Raw genomic sequence first — 21,783 nt, 5'->3', positions numbered from 1 at the left:
TGTTAACATTGTGCTAAAACATGCTCGAAACATGTTAACAGTGTGTTAAAACATGCTAGAAACATCTTAACATTGTGCTAAAACATGCTCGAAACATGTTAAAATTGTGCTAAAACATGCTTGAAACATGTTAACATTGTGCTAAAATATGCCCGAAACATGTTAACAGTGTGTTAAAACATGCTAGAAACATCTTAACATTGTGCTAAAACATGCTCGAAACATGTTAACAGTGTGTTAAAACATGCTAGAAACATCTTAACATTGTGCTAAAACATGCTCGAAACATGTTAACAGTGTGTTAAAACATGCTAGAAACATCTTAACATTGTGCTAAAACATGCTCGAAACATGTTAACAGTGTGTTAAAACATGCTAGAAACATCTTAACATTGTGCTAAAACATGCTAGAAACATGTTAAAATTGTGCTAAAACATGCTTGAAACATGTTAACATTGTGCTAAAATATGCCCGAAACATGTTAACATTGTGCTAAAACATGCTCGAAACATCTTAACATTGTGCTAAAACATGCTAGAATCATTCTAGCATCTTAGAAAACTTTTTCTTTTGACTTCTCTGACTTCTCCATATAAAACCTTCAAACTTTAAGTTAAAAATATATATTTAAAACTTTTAGATAAGGCTTTGTCAAGCCAACATCAAAACTGATCTTCAAACTGGACTCTTATGTTTAACTTAGCACTTTTAAATGTTGTGGTTAAATATCTCTGTAAAGAAGTTCTGTGCAGTAATTGAGATTATTAGTGGTTTGCTGATGTTTTCAGATTTATTTCTGAGGAACACCTACAAACCATCTGTGCAAAACTAAGCTTGCAGCTCTGTTTAACCACAGCATTTGTGCCCTGTAACCTCTCGAGATCAAAACCTTGTGTTAGTAACCCATCCGTCTGTGACCTAGATCTTCACTCTTTCTTCAGTCTAGCTGCCGTATCTTGACCTAGTCTTGAACCCATGTGTGTTTGGCTTTTTTTAGCTCTGGCTGATGTGTGATCAGTGTAGATGTATCATCAGTCCTGACATGTATTAGAAGAGATGTTTTGGATGTGGAGCAGACCAGTGGACATTTCTGAAGGGCATATGATTTTGAGAAATATTCGGTGTTTCTCTCAGAAATCCATTCAGCATTATTTTGAGTCCGGAATGAAGTCTGTTCTTGAAGAGACTGATGTCTCCTAATCGTATTCGAACGATGTGTGTTTACTTTGGTTTTTGCTGTTCATAGTCATCAATAGCGTTTTAGAAAGGCCATGTTATATACATTTTTATGTAACATAGGTCAAGGTTTCTTACATTAAATCAAGCTTCACACCATTATTTCTTTCTTTCTTTTAGTTTTTAGTGTTTACTTTGTTCAGGTTCAGGATTTTTTCACATTTCAGCCTCTAATTGACCCTTAGAATATAACAAGCTGATTTTGCTTCTATTTCAATAATACTCTGTATAAACAACCTGTGTTATGATCGTAAAACGCTGCACACCTGTCTTTTAGCAGGCCAAATATTGGTGATGTGTAAATGTGGGTGATACACACAATTGATAAGAAGGACATGTATAATGTTACAAAATATTTATATTTCAAATAAACACTGTTTTTTTATTAAACATATTAAGTAGCGACGGTTTTCAACATTGACAATAATCAGAAATGTTTCTTGAGCAATAAATCAGCATATCAGAATGATTTCTGAAGATCATGTGACACTAAAGACAGCTTTGACATCACATTAATAAGTTCCATTTTAAAATATATTAAAATTGAAAAACAATATTTTAAATTGCAGTAATATTTCACATTATTATGATTTTTTACTGTATTTTTCAAACAAATCAAATAAATGCAACCTTGATGAGCATAACAGACTCCTTTCAAAAACATTAAAACAATGACGTTTTTAATTGGTAGTGTATGTTAAGGTTATTGAAATCTGTATTTTAAAAACTGTTATAGGACTTGTGTTGAGGTTCGTGTGTGTGTGTGTGTGTGTGTGTGCCCGAGACACAAAAAGTCTCACGATAATCCCTTTAATCTGCTCGCATGAGCAGACGGTTGGCCACACACTGCTACAAACTGCACGTGCTGACTTTCTAGTCCAAATTCTGTGTGTGTGTGTGTGTGTGTGTGTGTTTGTGTATTTCTTAGCTACTTTTGTGTGCTCATCCTAATGCATGTAATTCCTTAGAGAAAGCATCTGTTGTGTCCTGTGCGCAAAAGCTTTACCATTTAAGAGCTCAATTGCCATCAGATTTTAATGACATTAGCGTGTGTGTGTGTGTGCGTGTGTGTGTGCGTGTGTGTGCGTGTGCGTGCGTGTGCGTGCGTGCGTGTGTGTCTCTATGTGTGCATGCATGCTGCTGTTTCTGATATGAACTCCTTGTTGTGTGTATTTGTAAGTGTTAGCAGATCCATCTGCATCTGATTTTGGGTGTGTGTCTCTGTGGGATCATAATCAAACTCCAACAGGAAGCACATGAATTATAAAACCTCAGCAGCTCAGCTGTCCTGTGATTTCCAGTGGCACATAACAACATTACCATCTCTGATCAGGTTATAAAATATTGTCTTAGAGATTCAGGGATCAAGCTGCTGTTTTCTAGTACTGTTTGATACACATATTTAAACTGAAATTAAAATACAAATATTCATTTTCTAAAACAATATGAAGTGAATTTATCAAGTAACCACATTCATTCACTTTATTTACTGTGTGCACACTCACTGTTTGTCTTATGCTTGATAAAAGTATGCTAAATATAAATATATTTCATATATTTGTATGCATTTCAGTGTTTCTGAGGTCTGTTAGACGTGACCTCTCCTGTCAATGATTGGAGCCCAACGCACTTGCTTCCCATTAAAAATATCTTTTTGCAAATTAATGCTGCATCTTGAACTACTGATAGCATATCAAAGTTCATCACTGACAAAGTCTGTCCTTTAGTAAACTTTGTTGTTGAAAGCAACATCCACAGATAAAGGAATGGCATCATTTTCAGACCTGCCATATTTTCACATTTTTATTCATACATTTAAATAAATATAAATATATTGCTTTATAAATGTTTATTTGTCTCCACTCTGTTAACATTCACAATTGTGAGTTATATTATACATTTTTGACTATAAATGACAGATTTTTATCTCAAACAGTGAATATTTTGCAGAAAGTGAGAAGTTTTTACTCACTTTTTGTGTGTGTGTGTGTGTGTGTGTGTGTGTGTGTGTGTGTGTGTGTGTGTGTGTGTGTGTGTGTGATCCACGATTTTGGGGTGATTGATTTGAGAAAAACATAAATTAGAAATATTTTTTAATTGTACTATTATTAAACAGGAGAAGTTATTACAGTGATAAATATTTTTTGTTTTATATTGTAAAGTAAAATTACAATACAAATATTTACCTTAATATTTATCAGAATTTCTTAATTTCAAGATTTTAATTTGGTGGTTTGGCAGCATATATATAATTAACAGCCATATGACTATTGCAATAAGCTTATTTTGTTTGGATGTATAAAAAATTTATTTAAAATTTTGAAAATGAAGAAATGCAGATGCAAATATTTTATTTTTATTACAACAGTGCTATTGCAATATATGTATTATTTCTTTATATATATATATATATATATATAAACCTTGAATTACATCATTGAAGAAACATGTAGGTTTGCATGGGACAAACTAAACAGCCAAATCCCTACCTATTTTGGTTCACCCTAATGGTTAACTATAAACTTTCAAATATTGGCATCTATTAACAAAGGTCATGTTATCATAAACAGATGTTTCTAAAACAGTCCATTGGGTGGAAGAATAATTAATATTGAAGGGTGGGTATTAAATGTCATAGTTTGTGGTGCAAAAGCCAGATAAATGCAAAATAGGTCAAAAGGTTAAAAATCCGATGATAACCATGTAGATTAGATGTTAAATGTGTGTAGGGTGAACTGGGCTACGAACTGTGTGAGTGTGTGGAGGAAGAGTATCAGGTCTTCATATTGATCAACATATGAGCTCCTCACTCTCCAGCCTCATTACTACTACAATCCAAAGTACGGGAAGTTGATGTATCCAGAGACTTTCAGTATGTGTGTGCGTCTCACAGCTGTGTGTCACAACACTTGAGTCTAGCGCACACTCATTTTCTCTGTCTCTTTCTCAGCTTTGGGAATCAGACCCGGAACTTCCGTCTGTTTTACGATGGGAAGCATTTTGTGGGGGAGAAGCGCTTCGAGTCTATCCACGACCTGGTAACGGACGGTCTGATCACGCTGTACATCGAGACCAAAGCTGCCGAATACATATCTAAGATGACCATCAACCCCATCTACGAGCACGTGGGCTACACCACCCTGAACCGTGAGCCTGCGCTGAAGAAAGCCCTGCCCGTCTGCAGAGACCTGCCCGATGGGAAAGACTCGCCCGGGGAAGAGACCGGCCTGGAGGAGAGGGTGAGATACTGGAATGCAGTTACCCAGCATGCCTCTGTGTGTTTGTCTGCTCTTCATCAGACTACAATCTGTAATGAGAGTCAACTGTGATAAGATTTCATGAGTATTGACCTCAGCCTTAGCCATGTGTGTGACGGGGTGAAGAGTTCAGTTACAGAAGTTATGAATATGATTTCTACTGTGGAATATGATCCCTCATCACCGTCATGGTCTTGTGCACCACACTGCCTCCAAATTTAATTCCTAGTTTACTTTTGGTTTTCAGAACGTAGGCAGGATATGAACATAAACAAAATGGTATTTTTTTTAGATGTCAGGCTGTATTTTCATCTGTTTTCTTGTGGTTTCTGGTTGTGCTCTCTTCTCTTGACTTCATTTGTTTTTTTAACTCTATTGCCTAAAAACTCTGCTATGCTAAATGACAGCAGCAATATTTCTCATTGTTCAGCTATACTCAAGCTGTCCATTTAAAATAAAAGTTAACTACAGTCCAGGTGGATAATAATCCACAATCCACGTCATTAATTTAAGGGGACAATGTTATACTTTATATTTAATATATACTTAAGGCCTGTTTAAAATTATGTGTACTCTACCGTTAAATAACAAGGATGCATTAAATTGATCACAAGTGACACTAAAGACTTATATTGTTACAAAAGTATAATTTTTTTATAAAACGTATACTGCTTTAAGCAATATCACGAGTAGCAGTGCGATATGGCTCTATATTGGCAAGTCTGAGATTCAGGCCGACTGCTGTAGGTTATCACATCGTGCTGATATACAGCCACATCGCATGGCTATGAGTGTGATATTGTGTTTATACAACAGTTCAATGGCAGAAGTGCGTAAATAAAAAAAGACAACAATGGAGTGTTCTACTTTCTACCACAGTTTCAAATCTCAGTTTAACAGTTTAACAGCTGAGCTTAAGCCTCCGTTACTAATTCGGAAGCAATTTTTAGAATTATCGTTGAGAGATTAATTAAAAGATTATTTTATTACTGTATTTAAAGCTCACTGTATTGTCTTGAGTATTATGAGAGAGATAAAATATATCTCATATATAAAACATTAGTTTAAATGTTCACTGAGGAAAGCGATATCTTTGTCATACTGTCCTTTCATCTGTTAAGGGTGACTTCTGATGACAGCACAGCTCAATGCATTTGTTAAGTGCATCTTACAAACTGTTGTTAAAAGTGAAAATAACTTACTTGTTTACAACCGCGTTCCAGTCTCTTTCGATATAAAAGTCTTTACTGTTGATAAACAGTCTCTTGTTTTTCTCTCATCTAATGCCGGAACAATAAAACTAATAATTATTTATTGAATAATAATATTTAATTAACAACAACAGCCATCATAAAAGTTGCTAGGTGATTTAGTCTAAATTACAAAAATAGCACTCTGATATACAGCATTAAAGTTATATAAAATATAATGTGATGAGATTTTGCCCTCAGCCAAAACTATCAAAACTGTGGAACAAATAATAGACTAATGAGAGCAAAGAGTGCCCATAAAAAAAATCTCATGTTTGATCACTATAGAGACATCTGGAGACATTGTATAAATAGATATACGGTTTTATTATTATTATGATTACTATTTCCTTGTTATTAGAAATTAGCCATCTAAATGAATTGTAAAACAACAAACAAACAAACAAAAAAACACTAAGTACAGTGACGTTTGGCAAAATTTGGTGATCCATACTGGGAATTTGAGCTCTGCTTTTAACCCATCCAAAGTGCACACACACAGCAGTGAACACACACACACCATGAACCGCCAATTGAATTGCTGCAGCACCCGGGGAGCAGTTTAAGGTTTTGGTGCCTTGCTCAAGGGTCTCATCTCAGTCATGGTATTGAGGGTGGAGAGAGTGCTGGATTTTCACTTCTTCCACTGACAATCCCTGTCTGACTTGAGACTCGAACCCGCAACATTCGGGTTACAAGTCCAACTCTCTAACCATTAGGTCACTTTCCCTTTTTGGGAAAAGAAAACATTTTTTCTGATGACATGTAGAGGATGTTTACTCCGTGTTGTTTTTAGTTGGATGAGAGTGATGGAAGAGCTGCTGTCATGACAGAACATCCCATATAGTGCTGTGAGCTTTCAGATAAAGACATGATTCATTGTCACTTCAGTTTTCAGTAGGACACTAAACCCTCAAAGATTGCAGACTTCCCACTGTGACAAGTGTAATGGAGAGGATAACTACACACTCTGGCCAGGATGAATGGGTGATTATGGTGGTCCGACTGATCATTTTCGACTTAAAAGCCCTTTGAAAGCTGTTTGTGCTCAAGTAGGCAATGCAGGTTCACATCCGGCTCACAATATTTCCTGATCCCATTCTTCATCAACTGCCCTTTTTAGTCATCTCACTACTGTCCATATGGCAAAATTGCCAAATGTTAACGTTTAATAATGTTAAAATAAAACTATACTTTAAGGTGATGTCACCAAAAGATGAATTTGGAATACCAATTTGAAAACAACCATTCATTATCAGCAGCTTTAAATGGATAGTTCACCCAACAATGCTCATATCATTCCAAACATGTACAACTGACTTCTGCAAAACACAAATATAGATATTTTGAAGAATGTTGGTAATCAAATAGTTTATGTTCCATTTGACTTCCATACACTGGTGTCACGGTTCGGTTCGGTACGTTTTAGATACAGCAAAAAGAAAAAATTGGCAGATAAATTTCCTTGATTTTTAAAAAATGTTTTATTTATTAAAACTAACAAAGTATGTTTTTTTTTTTTTTACATTGAACAATGATGGAGCTATTCTTTACACATCTTCTATTGTGTTTTCTTAGCAGCATACTGTATAAAACAAAAACAGCTCCTTATAAAAAAAAAAAAATGAAAATGTTATATTATTGTAGTAGTTATGAACAAATACAAAGATGTAACTTTTTATATGGAACTCTATAACTCTTTATATTTATATTGAGTGTGTTTTTACTCAATTGGTTCTCTATAGGGCTTCTGTTTTTTGGAACAAAGCAGGAATTACGGTCTGTCTGAAATGGGCTCGTGAAGGAATATTGTAACGGGGCTCAATTACATTAAGCATGTTCTTAAAACCTACGTTTCCCACTACAGAGTAAGGCGCTCGCTCACTCAGTACGCGCTGACCAGAAATAGAAGATCCTCCAATAACCAACAGGTCTGGTGTTTGGGTGCACTTTGGATTCCCTGTAAGCTATAATGGTGATGATAGAATCAATGGTAAATAGTAAGGTCTCATATCCGCGGCTATAACGTAAATGTAGCCTACCAATCGCCGTGGTGATGTCTTTTGCCCTGTTTGAATCCGTTGGAAATGTCTGTCTAAATGCTGCGGGGATAGTTTGTTGCGTGTATGTTTCTCCTTTTTTTCGTCTTTTCCCAGATACTGACACACTAAGGTGATGTCGGCGTAAATGAGTTGCCATGTTTCAAGTATTCCCGCTAGTGTTTTTTTTTTTTTTTTTTTTTCGCTGGTGTACCCTAGATGCGACATATCGTTGTTTTTTTTATCCACCACTCTCTTGCCATCACCATTACAGCTTACAGGGAATCCAAAGTGCACCCAAACACCAGACCTGTTGGTTATTGGAGGATCTTCTATTTCTGGTCTGTTAAATGCATTGGCCATTTTGCACCGAGCCTTCAGCGTGTATTACTGAGTGAGCGAGCGCCTGACTGAGTAGCCTAACATAAACATATAAGTTGGTGTTTTTTTTCTTCTTCGGGGTGTCAGGGGCGTTGCCTGTTACGTCGTTTGGGTTATTGGGCTACCTTGTTGAACGCATATTATATTTCACAATTGTTTTTATTTTCCAAATATAATTAATTAGTCCAACGAACCGTTCGGTCCATAATGCGTACCGCGTACCGAACCGAATGCCTCGTACCGAACGGTTCAATACGAATATGTGTATCGTTACACCCCTATATAATATATATATATATATATATATTTATTTTGGGTGAGGTGTTCCTTTAAGCAGGTGTGTGGGTGATTTGTCCTGCTGTACAGCTGTGATTGCTCTCAAGTTAATGAAGAGCAGCTGACAGATGCACAGAATGAATTTATCTCCGCATTAATTCATGCATGTAATCAGACAATCAGGAATGATTTAAACTTGCTGTAATTACTCACAGCAGCTCACCACTGGTCTGCTCTGCCAGAGTCCTCCCTGATGCTCCGTCTGTTCACAAACAATGGCTGGGAAAGGCAAGAGCATAAATATTGTGATGTACAACCCGAATTCCGGAAAAGTTGGGACATTTTTTAAATTTTAATAAAATGAAAACTAAAGGAATTTCAAATCACATGAGCCAATATTTTATTCACAATAGAACACAGATAACTTAGCAAATGTTTAAACTGAGAAATTTTACACTTTTATGCACTTAATTAGCTCATTTAAAATGTAATGCCTGCTACAGGTCTCAAAAAAGTTGGCACGGGGGCAACAAATGGCTAAAAAAGCAAGCAGTTTTGAAAAGATTCAGCTGGGAGAACATCTAGTGATTAATTAAGTTAATTGATATCAGGTCTGTAACATGATTAGCTATAAAAGCTTTGTCTTAGAGAAGCAGAGTCTCTCAGAAGTAAAGATGGGCAGAGGCTCTCCAATCTGTGAAAGACTGCGTAAAAAAATTGTGGAAAACTTTAAAAACAATGTTCCTCAACGTCAAATTGCAAAGGCTTTGCAAATCTCATCATCTACAGTGCATAACATCATCAAAAGATTCAGAGAAACTGGAGAAATCTCTGTGCGTAAGGGACAAGGCCGGAGACCTTTATTGGATGCCCGTGGTCTTCGGGCTCTCAGACGACACTGCATCACTCATCGGCATGATTGTGTCAATGACATTACTAAATGGGCCCAGGAATACTTTCAGAAACCACTGTCGGTAAACACAATCCGCCGTGCCATCAGCAGATGACAACTAAAGCTCTATAATGCAAAAAGGAAGCCATATGTGAACATGGTCCAGAAGCGCCGTCGTGTCCTGTGGGCCAAGGCTCATTTAAAATGGACTATTTCAAAGTGGAATAGTGTTTTATGGTCAGACGAGTCCAAATTTGACATTCTTGTTGGAAATCACGGACGCTGTGTCCTCCGGGCTAAAGAGGAGGGAGACCTTCCAGCATGTTATCAGCGTTCAGTTCAAAAGCCAGCATCTCTGATGGTATGGAGGTGCATAAGTGCATACGGTATGGGCAGCTTGCATGTTTTGGAAGGCTCTGTGAATGCTGAAAGGTATATAAAGGTTTTAGAGCAACATATGCTTCCCTCCAAACAACGTCTATTTCAGGGAAGGCCTTGTTTATTTCAGCAGGACAATGCAAAACCACATACTGCAGCTATAACAACAGCATGGCTTCGCCGTAGAAGAGTCCGGGTGCTAACCTGGCCTGCCTGCAGTCCAGATCTTTCACCTATAGAGAACATTTGGCGCATCATTAAACGAAAAATACGTCAAAGACGACCACGAACTCTTCAGCAGCTGGAAATCTATATAAGGCAAGAATGGGACCAAATTCCAACAGCAAAACTCCAGCAACTCATAGCCTCAATGCCCAGACGTCTTCAAACTGTTTTGAAAAGAAAAGGAGATGCTACACCATGGTAAACATGCCCCGTCCCAACTATTTTGAGACCTGTAGCAGAAATCAAAATTGAAATGAGCTCATTTTGTGCATAAAATTGTAAACTTTCTCAGTTTAAACATTTGCTATGTTATCTATGTTCTATTGTGAATAAAATATTGGCTCATGTGATTTGAAAGTCTTTTAGTTTTCATTTTATTAAAATTTAAAAAACGTCCCAACTTTTCCGGAATTCGGGTTGTACAATATCTGTGTATTAGTCTGATATGTGATGCTCTGTTGATCTCAGGTCTGTGTTGAACAGATATGCTGCTGTGTTTCATATATTTCCCTGCACAGTGTGTTTATGGGGCTGTCTGTTCAGTGTGACTGTTTCCAGACCAACATGTCTTCAGCAGAACTGCTGTGTGTTATGGTAACAGACCGTCATATCCTGTTGTTGTCACATCAGTTCAGTGTGATCAACAGTATGAGAAGAGATACTGGAAAAAATAAAACCTTCTGTCAGCCTTTCTGTGTCCAGTGCTGGCTTTTGACCCTTGACCTTTAATATCAGTCCCCAAATATATAGTGTTATTACTTGATGGATTTTAGTTGTGTCTTGGTTGCTGTAGGACATTTAGAGCACATTTCAAGAGCACTTATGTAAGATGTGGTTATTCTGTTGCACTTTCTTAAGCAATGTTTCTATTCATTGCCATCCTTTCAAGCCTGGTCTGCTGTCTTTTTTAGAGAATTAGCTTGAAATGCATGCTGTTTCAACATCCATAGTCTAAAAGTTATTGTGTTTGTTTGGTTTGTGTTTTTTAATACCTATTTTCTGTGCTCTTTCTGGCCCTTTGGACCAAAATAAGAGTATATTTTGGTTACACTTTATTTTAAGTTGTCCTTGTTATGGTGTTATATATATTTAAGCTCTGAGTATCATTCATTAAGAACATGTACTTCCTTTAAGGTTAATATTTGGGTTTGTTTAGTATTAATTGCATGTAATTATGCACCAGTTACTGTTAATTTACTACATTCCTCACAATTTTTGGGCGGGATCCTAACCACACAATAATGGATGGAAGTTGGCATTTATTTTTGTCACACATTCGTTCAGTCAGGGCACACAAAGCCATTGCAGTTCCTTCTGATTGGCTGAAAATCTTTGAATTTAACCAATCAACTGCTTTGTTTTTGTTTGGCGGTGTAACGGTCACATTGAAGAGAGAGAGACTGCTCGTTTAAAGGACAATCAGATTCTGATCATAAGACTGAGACAGAGCATTCAGTCCGGAGAGGAATCTGTGTGGAGTGACTGAGAGCAGGTTGTTTCTTGGCAGTATTCCCCTATTCACCCTCATTAGACCTGTTAAAAGATTACAACATGGTTAAAAAAGAACCAACACACCTCTTTTTTTTACGTAATTAAAATTTCATATTACGATTATAGTGACTAGGGTTTGGGAAACCCTGCTTTAAAGCGTCATCTTGCTAATTGTTTTGTTAAAGTGTGACTTGAAGATCATTTTGGGTCACTGTAAATAATACTAGCTTTTTTGCAGTACCTATACACAATACATTTTATAAAGTCCTGGGATCTTCTAATTAGCAGTATGATGTAAAATATTGCATAAAATTATATTCTGTGTGCAAAATAAGGTCTTTGAGTGTTGATATCTCCTCATGATGATTATTTTTGGCATTACATCCGCATTGAGAGCCGCAGGGCTCATTAAATCAAGCAAAAGAAGTCCGACATTTGTAGAGCACACTAGACAGATGCAACGCTAGTGTGTGTGTGTGTGTGTGTGTGTGTGTCAGTCAGTGGAAAGTCCTGCTGTGATCAGAAATCAACCGTGTATATCATAGCCATAGTCTGTGGTGAAATGTTGTGCTGGTGACGTCACATACACATCACACTTGTTGTGAAATTCCCTTGAATGTAAATATCCATTTCTCTGTTACACTTGTAGCTGTATTACTCAGTTTGATGAATATTTTTTCCTCTTCACCCTCATTGCGGACAGCAGTAAATATTAGTGCAGACATTTTTCCATTGTGCGTTTCTGAATTGTGATATTAAGCTGGTGTGTTTAGATGTGCTCTTAACACAGATAAACACTGCTTCAGTGATGTAGGAGCTGTGTATGTCTTGATGGGGGCGAGCAGGGTGAATGATTCAGCCAGTAAAGGTGTTCAGGACTGCTATAGTTTCCAGAAATCACCTCTGATGTTCAGCAGTCTGGCACTGTTCATCTGTGCAGGAAACATGCACACGCAACACTTGACGTGATCTGTATAGCGCAAACCTCAGAGGTTTTTACAGAAATAGCATGCTCTCATGTATGTGGGCTGACGTGATATAGACTGATGCATCTGCTGGAGTGATTCATCTGTTTGAGGTTATTAACATCCACTAATTGGGCCAAAGTCTTGGCAAAGATTCAAAATCTGTATACTGTAGATGACCTTATCAGTGTGTCATGCAGTAAAATGTTTTTATCCATCAAAACTGACCTTATTTCTCAGAGTTTAGAGATTATGTTGTTATGTTTGAAGTAAATTTATGGAAACACTTTAGCGTAGGGACCGGTTTTCACTATTAATTAATTTCTTATTATCATGCTTATTATTAACACATTGGCTGTTTATTAGTACATATAAAGTATTTATTTTACATGACCATGTTCTACATCTCTAGTCATACTCAATACCTAAATTTAACAACTACCTCACTAACTATTGATAAGCAGTAAATTAAGAGTTTATTGAGACAAAGGTTGTAGTTAATGGCTTTTTAATAGTGAGAATTGAAATAAATTGTGGCCAACTTTACTTAAAAAGTTTAAGTTTACATGTTTTTCCTCAAATTTGTTAGTATGTGCATTATACAATGGCATTTTAGTGCCACGTAAAAAACAAACAAAAAAAGAAAATGGAGTCATAGCGATCTGAGATAAAATTCCTAATATTTTGAGAATAAAGTTAAAAATACCATAGCAAAGGCATATGAATACAAGAATAACTGTCATGCAATACAATCATTTTTTCCCCTCAAAATATTATATAAAAACATTTAGGACTTTAATGTTGTTTTTCTATGACTTGTTTTCATATTGCTGCAACTTTGTTCTGGTAATTTTTACTTTAATCTTAAAATAATCCTAAAACTTTATTCTCTTAATCTTATTTATTATGGCGCTAAGGCGCTCCTATAATTCAGACTTCCTCCAATTGCAATTTTATAACACATTTGGACTTTTTCCCACAATTGAGTTAATTTCTCACTATTTTTTTCTGACTTTTTAAAACTTTCAATACATTGTGAGATATAAAGAAATGAAGTCAGATTTATACAAACTCAGTTTTATTAATATTTTATGTCTTCAAATACTTGAATGGATTTTGGGTCAGTTTTTAGTGAATAATAGCTTCAGAAACTAAGAGTGCATTTTATTTGCTAACATGAAGTCTTCAGACAAGCACTAAGCTTTAATGCTTTAGCTTTGTAAACCATTTTGCCCTAAAAACCAAGCAGTGTTACAAAATAAGACTTTCTGAAGTAAGAAATGCAGGGTTGAACTGATTTCATTCATTTGCACTTACAGGTTTCACAGTATAGTGATTATCTGATATGACTGTTGAAACTAAAGCTTCGCACCTCTTTAGCACATCTTTAAACTCATCAGTGCGTCTATACACTGATTAAGTGACCAGATTTCCATGCGCTGGTTTTTGTTTTTACACTGAATCTCATCACAGATGTCAACTGTTTTGAAGTCAGTTGGTTGGGAAGAACATTTTTAGACCACTATGACTCTTTTAGACGTTTTGAAGTGTTAAAGATCGTCCGTTGGACTAAATATGGTCTCAATTAAAAGGCTGACATCTCAGGACTACATCAGATGTATCAGAACAAGCATTGTGATACAGGTATGGGTTAAAAACCCTCTCCTGGTCCATGCGACACAGTGTCTAGTGTAAGTGTGTGTCTGTCCTTGCTCTCCTGTCATGTGGGGGAGAGTTGTGTAACGCAGTGGATCAGCAGTACACTGTGTGACAGTCAGAGGAAGTGAAGGAGAACGTTAGGAGAGAGAGAGAGAGAGAGAAGCAGGGCGTGTGTCTCAAGGGCAGTGTGCACTTCAGTGCTGTACAGCTCAGAGCATCAACATCAACACTGCATGCAGAGACTGAACACAGTCATCACGCCAACACTGGAACTGAGAAAAACATGCTTTTGGTTCAATTCTGATGTTGAAGTTGATATCAAATCATTAATTTTGTTATGGATATCAGCTGATCTGTCACAGGACGCCCATCTGTCTTATCATAGTATAAGAGACACATTTTAAGACATAACTCAGTTTTCACACAATCTGGTATTATTATTTTGCCTTTGTGGCTCAGAATTGAAGTATAATAAAATCAGTCACGTCAGTCAGTCAGCCACGACGCTGTGGATGTTAGCCAGGTACTGCTATGTGCTTGCTAAGGTATTCTGAAGATTTAATTTTTAGGGTGTTTTTAGGGTGGTTTCTGCTCACTGCTCCAAGGAAAAACTCCCAAGACATTAAAGATATTTTGATCCCTCCTTAAATGTGCACAACCATTCACGTGTTTGGGGTCATAAGATGTTTGTTTTTTAAATAAGTTCACCAACACTGAGTTTATTTGATAAAAATTACAGTAAAACAGTGATATATATATATATAAACGTAATTTATTGCTGTGATCAAAGCTGTATTTTCATCATCATTACTCCTGTCTTCAGTGTCACATGATCCTTCAGAAATCATGCTAATATGCTGATTTGCTGCTCGAGAAACATTTATTATTATCAACGTAGAAAGCAGTTGTGCTGTTTATTATTTTTGTGGAAACCCTGCTACTTTTTTATCAGGATGCTTTCAATGGATAGACATTTTCAATTGAAATAGAACTAAAGAAAAAATGTTGCATCGAAAGTCTGCTTACTTAGAAATGAAATATCACTTTTCCTCAATAAGCTGCATGATCACATTTTTCACACCTGAAAATATTCTGGCTTCAGTACAAGCTGAGCTTAATCAACAGCTTTTGTGGCAGTGAGACATTTACACTGCATGTGAATGGGACCAATTATAAATGTTAAAATCTATTTTCTTTAATAGTATAACTACAAAATGTAAATAAAATGCAGGTTAGCATGAATTAAGTGTGGAAAAAATCACTTGCCATGACAACAGTACACCGTAAACACCAAACCATTTGTAAAACAATTATTTAAACAGCTGTACATCTCAAATAATACATGTTTTAATTGAAGAGTTAATGCAAGTAAATTGTCTCTTCACTTCAATTTGGTAGTGCCTCATAACCTATGTTTTTAAAGCAAACCAGGTATAAGTCTTTTTGTATTTATCAATGCCACAAACGCTGCTGACAGACCTTAACCTATAATGAAACTGGAATACATGAGCTCTGATGCTCTAGTGATGATGATGATGATGACGATGGTAGAAGTCCTGCCTCCCAGTTCCGGTTTGAGTTCCTTCATCATTTATGGCGCTGTTTGATCGCCTGTGCTGTGATTATGCATCGCTCCGTCCTTATGTAACGTTATATAACATAACCACCCACATCACTGCAGCTCCAACAGAAGAAACTTTCTCGAACTCAACTGTGTGTTTCAGAGAACTGATGCAGGGAAGACCTTTAGATGATTGCGAGCCTGCTGAAATACAGAAACTCGGGATGTTGATGTCTTTGACATTTGCGTGTTGCTTAGAAAGAGCAGAGAGTGAGCTGTTGGGAGGAAGATGGAGGATAGGATGGAGGGATGAACAGGAAATGATGTCAGGTAGCTGACGGCTCTTATGAAAACTCAGCAACGCATTTAACATTTTACATAAGCAGAACATTTTCCTTCCAGTTTTTGCGTGGTTCGGGTTTGATAAAATGAGGCTTTTGTTTCTGAGAGGTGGGTGATCGTACATTTCATGGCGATGCAAATTCTGCTTGCTGTTTTGAGATGAAAGAGTTCATTGTACTATGAATCATTCGATGCATATCAGACCTCAAAACCTGCACTTGAGTCAGAAAAGAGCATTAATTGAAACGACTTGTTCTGAATATACTTGACTATTTCTGGTCATTCTTGAGAAGTTCTTGGGTATTAAACTGATTAGTTCATGTCAGTGCTTTAACAAAGACAGGTCCTTCACTTTTCTGCCTTTACTCTTGCCTCATGGGTTTAAGTGTTTGCAAATGTGCAAACTCAGGGATGGGTCAGAACTATTTAATATTTTTGAGTTAAAACAGCATAATCCAGATGATGATGCCGTTTAAACTGTGACCTCTAATACTGATTTACAGACTGTACTGAAAATAATGTTTAAACCTGTAATTCCTGACATATGAAATAATAGTAACTTTTTTTCTTAATCAGAGGCCCAAACTGAGCAAAATATGTAATATGGTGCAGTTGCTGATATTTCTATAACCATAAACCAAGATACAATTCTGATAGCCTTTAATGCAAATCAGTATAACAGACTTTAAAATGACCTACATTTGATGTAAATATCAGTTGTCACTTAGGATCTCCTAGGGGTGTTTTGCTCAGGGTTTTGTCCGGTGCTGTGTTCAGGGTCAAATAAAGAAAATAATAAATAAATAAATACAATAGAGCAAAGATACAAATAAAATAAACCGTTTTTTAAGGTGTTTAATAGTAATTTTCAGGCACCGAATTTTCAAAGTAATCAAATTTAAAATAACTACTTATTTCACTGTATAAATTAAAGACTTGTTAAAGTCACAAAAGATATTCAGTCAAGAGAAGTGAGTGATTTCCTTGTCTTTTGTTGTTTAACATCAAAGGGATCAAATGATGTTGCTAAAAAGAACATTATTTTGTGTATTTGGTTTAATACATTGTGTTTATGTGGTTTAAGGTTAAAAACACATTATTTTCTACATACTGTACATTATTGTTTTTCCTCTATGCCTCTCCTTCTGAAATGTGTTGATTTTCACAAAGCTCATCGGTCTGAAAAAGCGAGATGTGCTCTGATTGGCCAGCTATCCAGTGCGTTGTGATTGGCCAAATTCAGTTCGATTTGGTGAACTGGTTCAATCGGTTCACTAAGAAGATCCAGTTAAATAGAAAGATTTGTTCACGATCTGCACATCAGACAATACTAAACCATTACAAACTAGACATTTGTTGCATCCAGTGGGGACATAATTACTGGTTACAATGACTTATATGGTCTTTTTGGTTGGCATTATGCAAATCTTCCCACACAGTGATGTAGATATGTGGGGAATATCTCTTTGGGTTTGAGACTTTACAGATCTTCTTCATGCACCAAGAGCTTGTAACACTCCAAAGAGAAAGGAGAAATAGAAATCACATCATACGACCCCTTTACAAACACAGACAGACGGAAAAGACTGCTGTTTTTGTGTTAGTTTGTTAGTTCAGACACAAGTCTTGAAAGAGAAATTAATAAGCATGTTTTCTTTGTTTGAATATCAGATGAGTTTAAACACAGATTTTTGTGCTCTTCATGTCTCTCCTGAGACTGCGCTCTTTCAACACCTGGGTGAGGAAGGCGTAAATGACTGGTATATTAGTTTGCATACAGCAGTACTTGTTAGTCCACATTTTTTTATCATTGCTGTTGTAATGTGGGAAGCAAATAGGTCTGTTTTATGCATTTTTTTCAACAAACCATATTTTACATGAATCTTCAGATTTTATGAACGTGGAGCAAGTGGGGTCAACCTCAAGTGGTATTGTGGTGTTTCGGTTCAGTTTGAATATGATTTCACTGCTTGTATCTCCAAATAATATGACTTAGTATGATGATTTTTAATGCTTAACTTTATGATAAAAACTATGTAGGTTTTTTTTTTGGGGGGGGGGGGGGGGGCTTGGCAAACATATAAAGTAATGCAATACAATGATGATTGAGATATTGAGAGAAGCCTGATACTCATTTTTTTTTTTTAAAGTAGGCTTGAAGGAGTTAAAGGTGTGTCATTTCTGTGCCTATAAATGGCATTAAGCAGAAATGCAAAAAATAAAAATAAAAATGTTTTCGAACAGGTTTCCCGAATTTTCCCACCATCTGCCATTGGTTGATCAAACTGACTCACGGTGTTATAACAACACTGGATACAGTTTTATGCAAAGCTAAATAAACTGAAAAGTATTTTAATATCAAATAATACTGACATCACATTTAACTGTGATCATACCTAAATATGATAAAGCAGCCAATAAGGTGGCAAATTGTGTTAGTCTGTGCATGTGTGCACTTTTTCTCTCTCTCTGGGCTAATCTGGCTCAGAGACTGTCAAACTCCTGTGAACCCATCGGGTGTTGAGTGTCAAACTGAATGAGTGATTGCACAAACAGATGGACTCGCTCGTGTCGTTTTGGGAGAAGAAAGGAAATGGCCTTGAATTAGCCATTCTTCGCCTCCACCCCTTTATGACCAGCGTTTAGCTCCAGACACATTTGAGAAAGCAGAAAGATCAATCTTGTCAATTAGAGATGAGCCTGAAAGCCCACTTCCTGCCAGACGGACTGGTCAGACGCAGAATGCTGTAGCGTTCTGGAAGCACAGTCCTCAAGCGCCGCGCCGCCATCACAAAGGGTGAGCTTGTACATGTGGAGAGAGCTGGGATGCCGTGTGAAGTCACCTGGCACAGGTAACAGAGTGTGAGGCTTCCTTCAGGTTCATCAGCTGGAGTGTCTGATGCTGAGCATTTCATCTCGACTCCAGCGGTTTCATATTCTCTGCCTCTGCTTGGCTTATTGATCTGGAAGCCAGCAGGCGGGAGGTCTCTCATCCAGCCCTCCATTTGGGCACTTTGCTCACTGGCGCTGGAGAGGATCGAGTCCTGTGGTATTGATCAAAGAGAAACGCTGTGTGTGTGTGTGTGTGTGTGTGTGTGTGTGTGTGTGTGTGTGTGTTGGCATGTCTGGATCCAACATACTGCTGTCAGAAGAGGATGAACATTCCAGCTGAGATGAGAGAGAAAGACAGAGGAAGAGTGCGTTTGATTATAATTAACATTCAGGGCAAACTACACATTAAATTACACATTTGAAGTTCTTCACACATGCAGCATGACACATTAAATAAAAAATAGTCAAACTTCCAGGTTTAGTGCAAAACTGAGAAAGGTTGACTTAAACATTACTAAGCTAATACAATTTTGTAAGAATGCAAGTTTGAGTATTGTGATAGATTTATATATATATATTAAGCTTAAAGCAGATTTAAAAGGGGAAAATTGCCTAATTTACATTTACATTTACATTTAATCATTTAGCAGATGCTTTTATCCAAAGCTACTTACAAATGAGAACAACAGAAGCAGTCAGGTCAACAAGAGAACAACAACAGTATACAAGTGCCATGACAAGTCTCAGTTAGTCCAGTACAGAACAGAACAGCCAGGTTTTTTTTTTTTTTTTTTAAATGAAAAGAAGGAAAAGTGCTAGTATTAGTTGGTTAAGTGCTGGCGAAAAAAATGAGTGTTTAGATGTTTCTTGAAAATGAGTAAAGACAAACTGTACAAATTGAGATTGGGAGGTCATTCTCCAGCTGGCCACAGTCCAGTAGAAGGACCGTGAGAGTGATTTTGAACTTCTTTGGGATGGCAACACAAGCATCAGTACCTTGAATTTGATGCGAGTGGTAGCCAGTGTAACCTGATGGGGAGAGGTGTAACGTGAGCTTTTTTAGGCTCATTGAACATATTACATTGTACATAGTACATGCAGGAAGGCCCGCCAGGAGCGCATTACAATAGTCCAGTCTGGAGAGAACAAGAGCTTGGACAAGAAGTTGGGTGGCTTGCTCTGACTGGAAGGGTCTAATCTTCCTAATGCTGTATAAGGCAAACCTGCAGGATCGGGTCGTTGTAGCAATGTGGTCTGTGAAGCTTAACTGATGATCCATCACAACTCCTACGTTTCTGGCTGTCCTTGAAGGAGTAATGGTTGATGAACCTAGCTGTATAGAGAAGTTGTGATGAAGCAATGGGTTAGCTGGAATCACCAGGAGTTCTGTCTTCGTAAGGTTAAGCTGAAGGTGATGGTCATTCATCCAGCTGGAAATGTCACTCAGACAGGCTGAGATGCGAGCAGCTACCGTCGGGTCATGTGGTTGGAATGAGAAGTAGAGTTGGGTGTCATCAGCATAGCAGTGATAAGAAAAGCCATGCTTCTGAATGACAGATCCTAATGAAGTCATGTAGATTGAGAAGAGAAGTGGTCCAAGTACTGAGCCTTGAGGAACCCTAGTAGCAAGGTGTTGTGACGTAGAAATATCACCCCTCCAAGACACACTGAAGGATCTGTTAGAGAGGTAGGACTTAACCCACAGGAGTGTGGTTTCAGAGATGCCCATCTTTCTGAGGGTGGACAGGAGAATCTGGTGATTAACGGTGTCAAAAGCAGCAGACAGGTCCAGTGAGATGAGTACTGAGGATTTTGAAGCTGCTCTTGCCAGGGCTTCAGTAACCGAGAGCAGAGCAGTCTCAGTTGAGAGCCACTTTTGAAGCCAGATTGGTTGCTGTCCAGGAGGTTGTTCTGTACAAGGAACATAGAAAACTGAATACAGCTCGCTCAAGTGTCTTTGCAATGAATGGAAGAAAGGATACCGGTCTGTAGTTTTCAAGAAGCGCTGGATTTAGAGATGGTTTCTTGAGCAGTGGGCTTACCCGAGCCTGCTTGAATGCTGAGGGAAATGTTCCAGAGTGAAGAGAGAAGTTGATAATGTGCGTAAGCGAAGGTACGACTGAAGAAGAGATCGCTTGAAGGAGGTGAGTGGGGTTTAGCAGTAACGAGGAAGTGGTCTGAGGTGTGCAGTGGAGCAACTGAAGAGTTGTCCACAGAGCAACAGCGTGTGTAGATGAGGTCCAGTTGGTTGCCCGATTTGTGAGTCGCTGTAGTAGACACTCGCTTGAGATCAAATGAGGCGAGTTTTGAAGTCGGCAGCCTGGGGTTTATCTGGTCACCAAGCAGTACCAGAGGAGTACCATCTTCAGGAAAGTTTGATAGCAGCACATCCAACTCCTCCAAGAAGTTTCCCAATTGACCTGGGGGACGATAAATGACCACAAAGTGGATTTTAACAGGGTGGGTTACAGTAATGGCATGTGATTAAAATGAACCATTACCTGTAGGTGATGGCTGAAGATCAAATTTCCATTCTTTTGATATAAGGAGACCAGTACCTCCACCCCTCCCAGTGGTACGAGGAGTGTGATGATGCTATTACAACACATGCATCTTAAACGTGCGTCTTAAGCCCTATTCGCACGGGATTAGTATTATCTTGGGACCTTGTATGATTTTGAAATTACCCCCCCACATCTGAATTTGTGTGGTGCATTCGCACGGGATAAAGAAAGCCTGTGATTTTACCCGAATTTACTGACTTATCTCCCGGATACCTGGATGTCAAGGCTTTAAGAGTCCCATTCTATGGTCATAATATAGTCTCATGCGCTGTGTCATTTACATTTCCCCAGGTTAAAATAATATCTCAAGTTTTATGCTTGATTTATTTGTAATACATTAACCTCAAAACCTCTTCAGCTTTCTCTTCCTGCAAATTGTACGGTGTAGCGATATGACAGCACCCAAAATACTATCAAACACTACAACGCAGCTC

General features: G+C 37.5%; 1 protein-coding gene across 1 annotated transcript in view; it reads left to right on the top strand.

The window, feature by feature from the left end:
• Window positions 1-21,783, top strand: part of LOC132152658 (N-chimaerin-like) — a 49,863-nt gene that overhangs the window by 11,897 nt on the left and 16,183 nt on the right. Inside the window, exon 6 of the mRNA XM_059561441.1 lies at window positions 4,188-4,476. Within this exon, the coding sequence (XP_059417424.1) occupies window positions 4,188-4,476 (289 nt within the window). The remainder of the gene's footprint in view (window positions 1-4,187; window positions 4,477-21,783) is intronic.

The sequence above is a fragment of the Carassius carassius genome, chromosome 11 (genome assembly GCF_963082965.1).
Source record: "Carassius carassius chromosome 11, fCarCar2.1, whole genome shotgun sequence".
NCBI classification, from domain to species: domain Eukaryota; kingdom Metazoa; phylum Chordata; class Actinopteri; order Cypriniformes; family Cyprinidae; genus Carassius; species Carassius carassius.
This window is presented reverse-complemented; position numbering and strand designations above follow the sequence as displayed.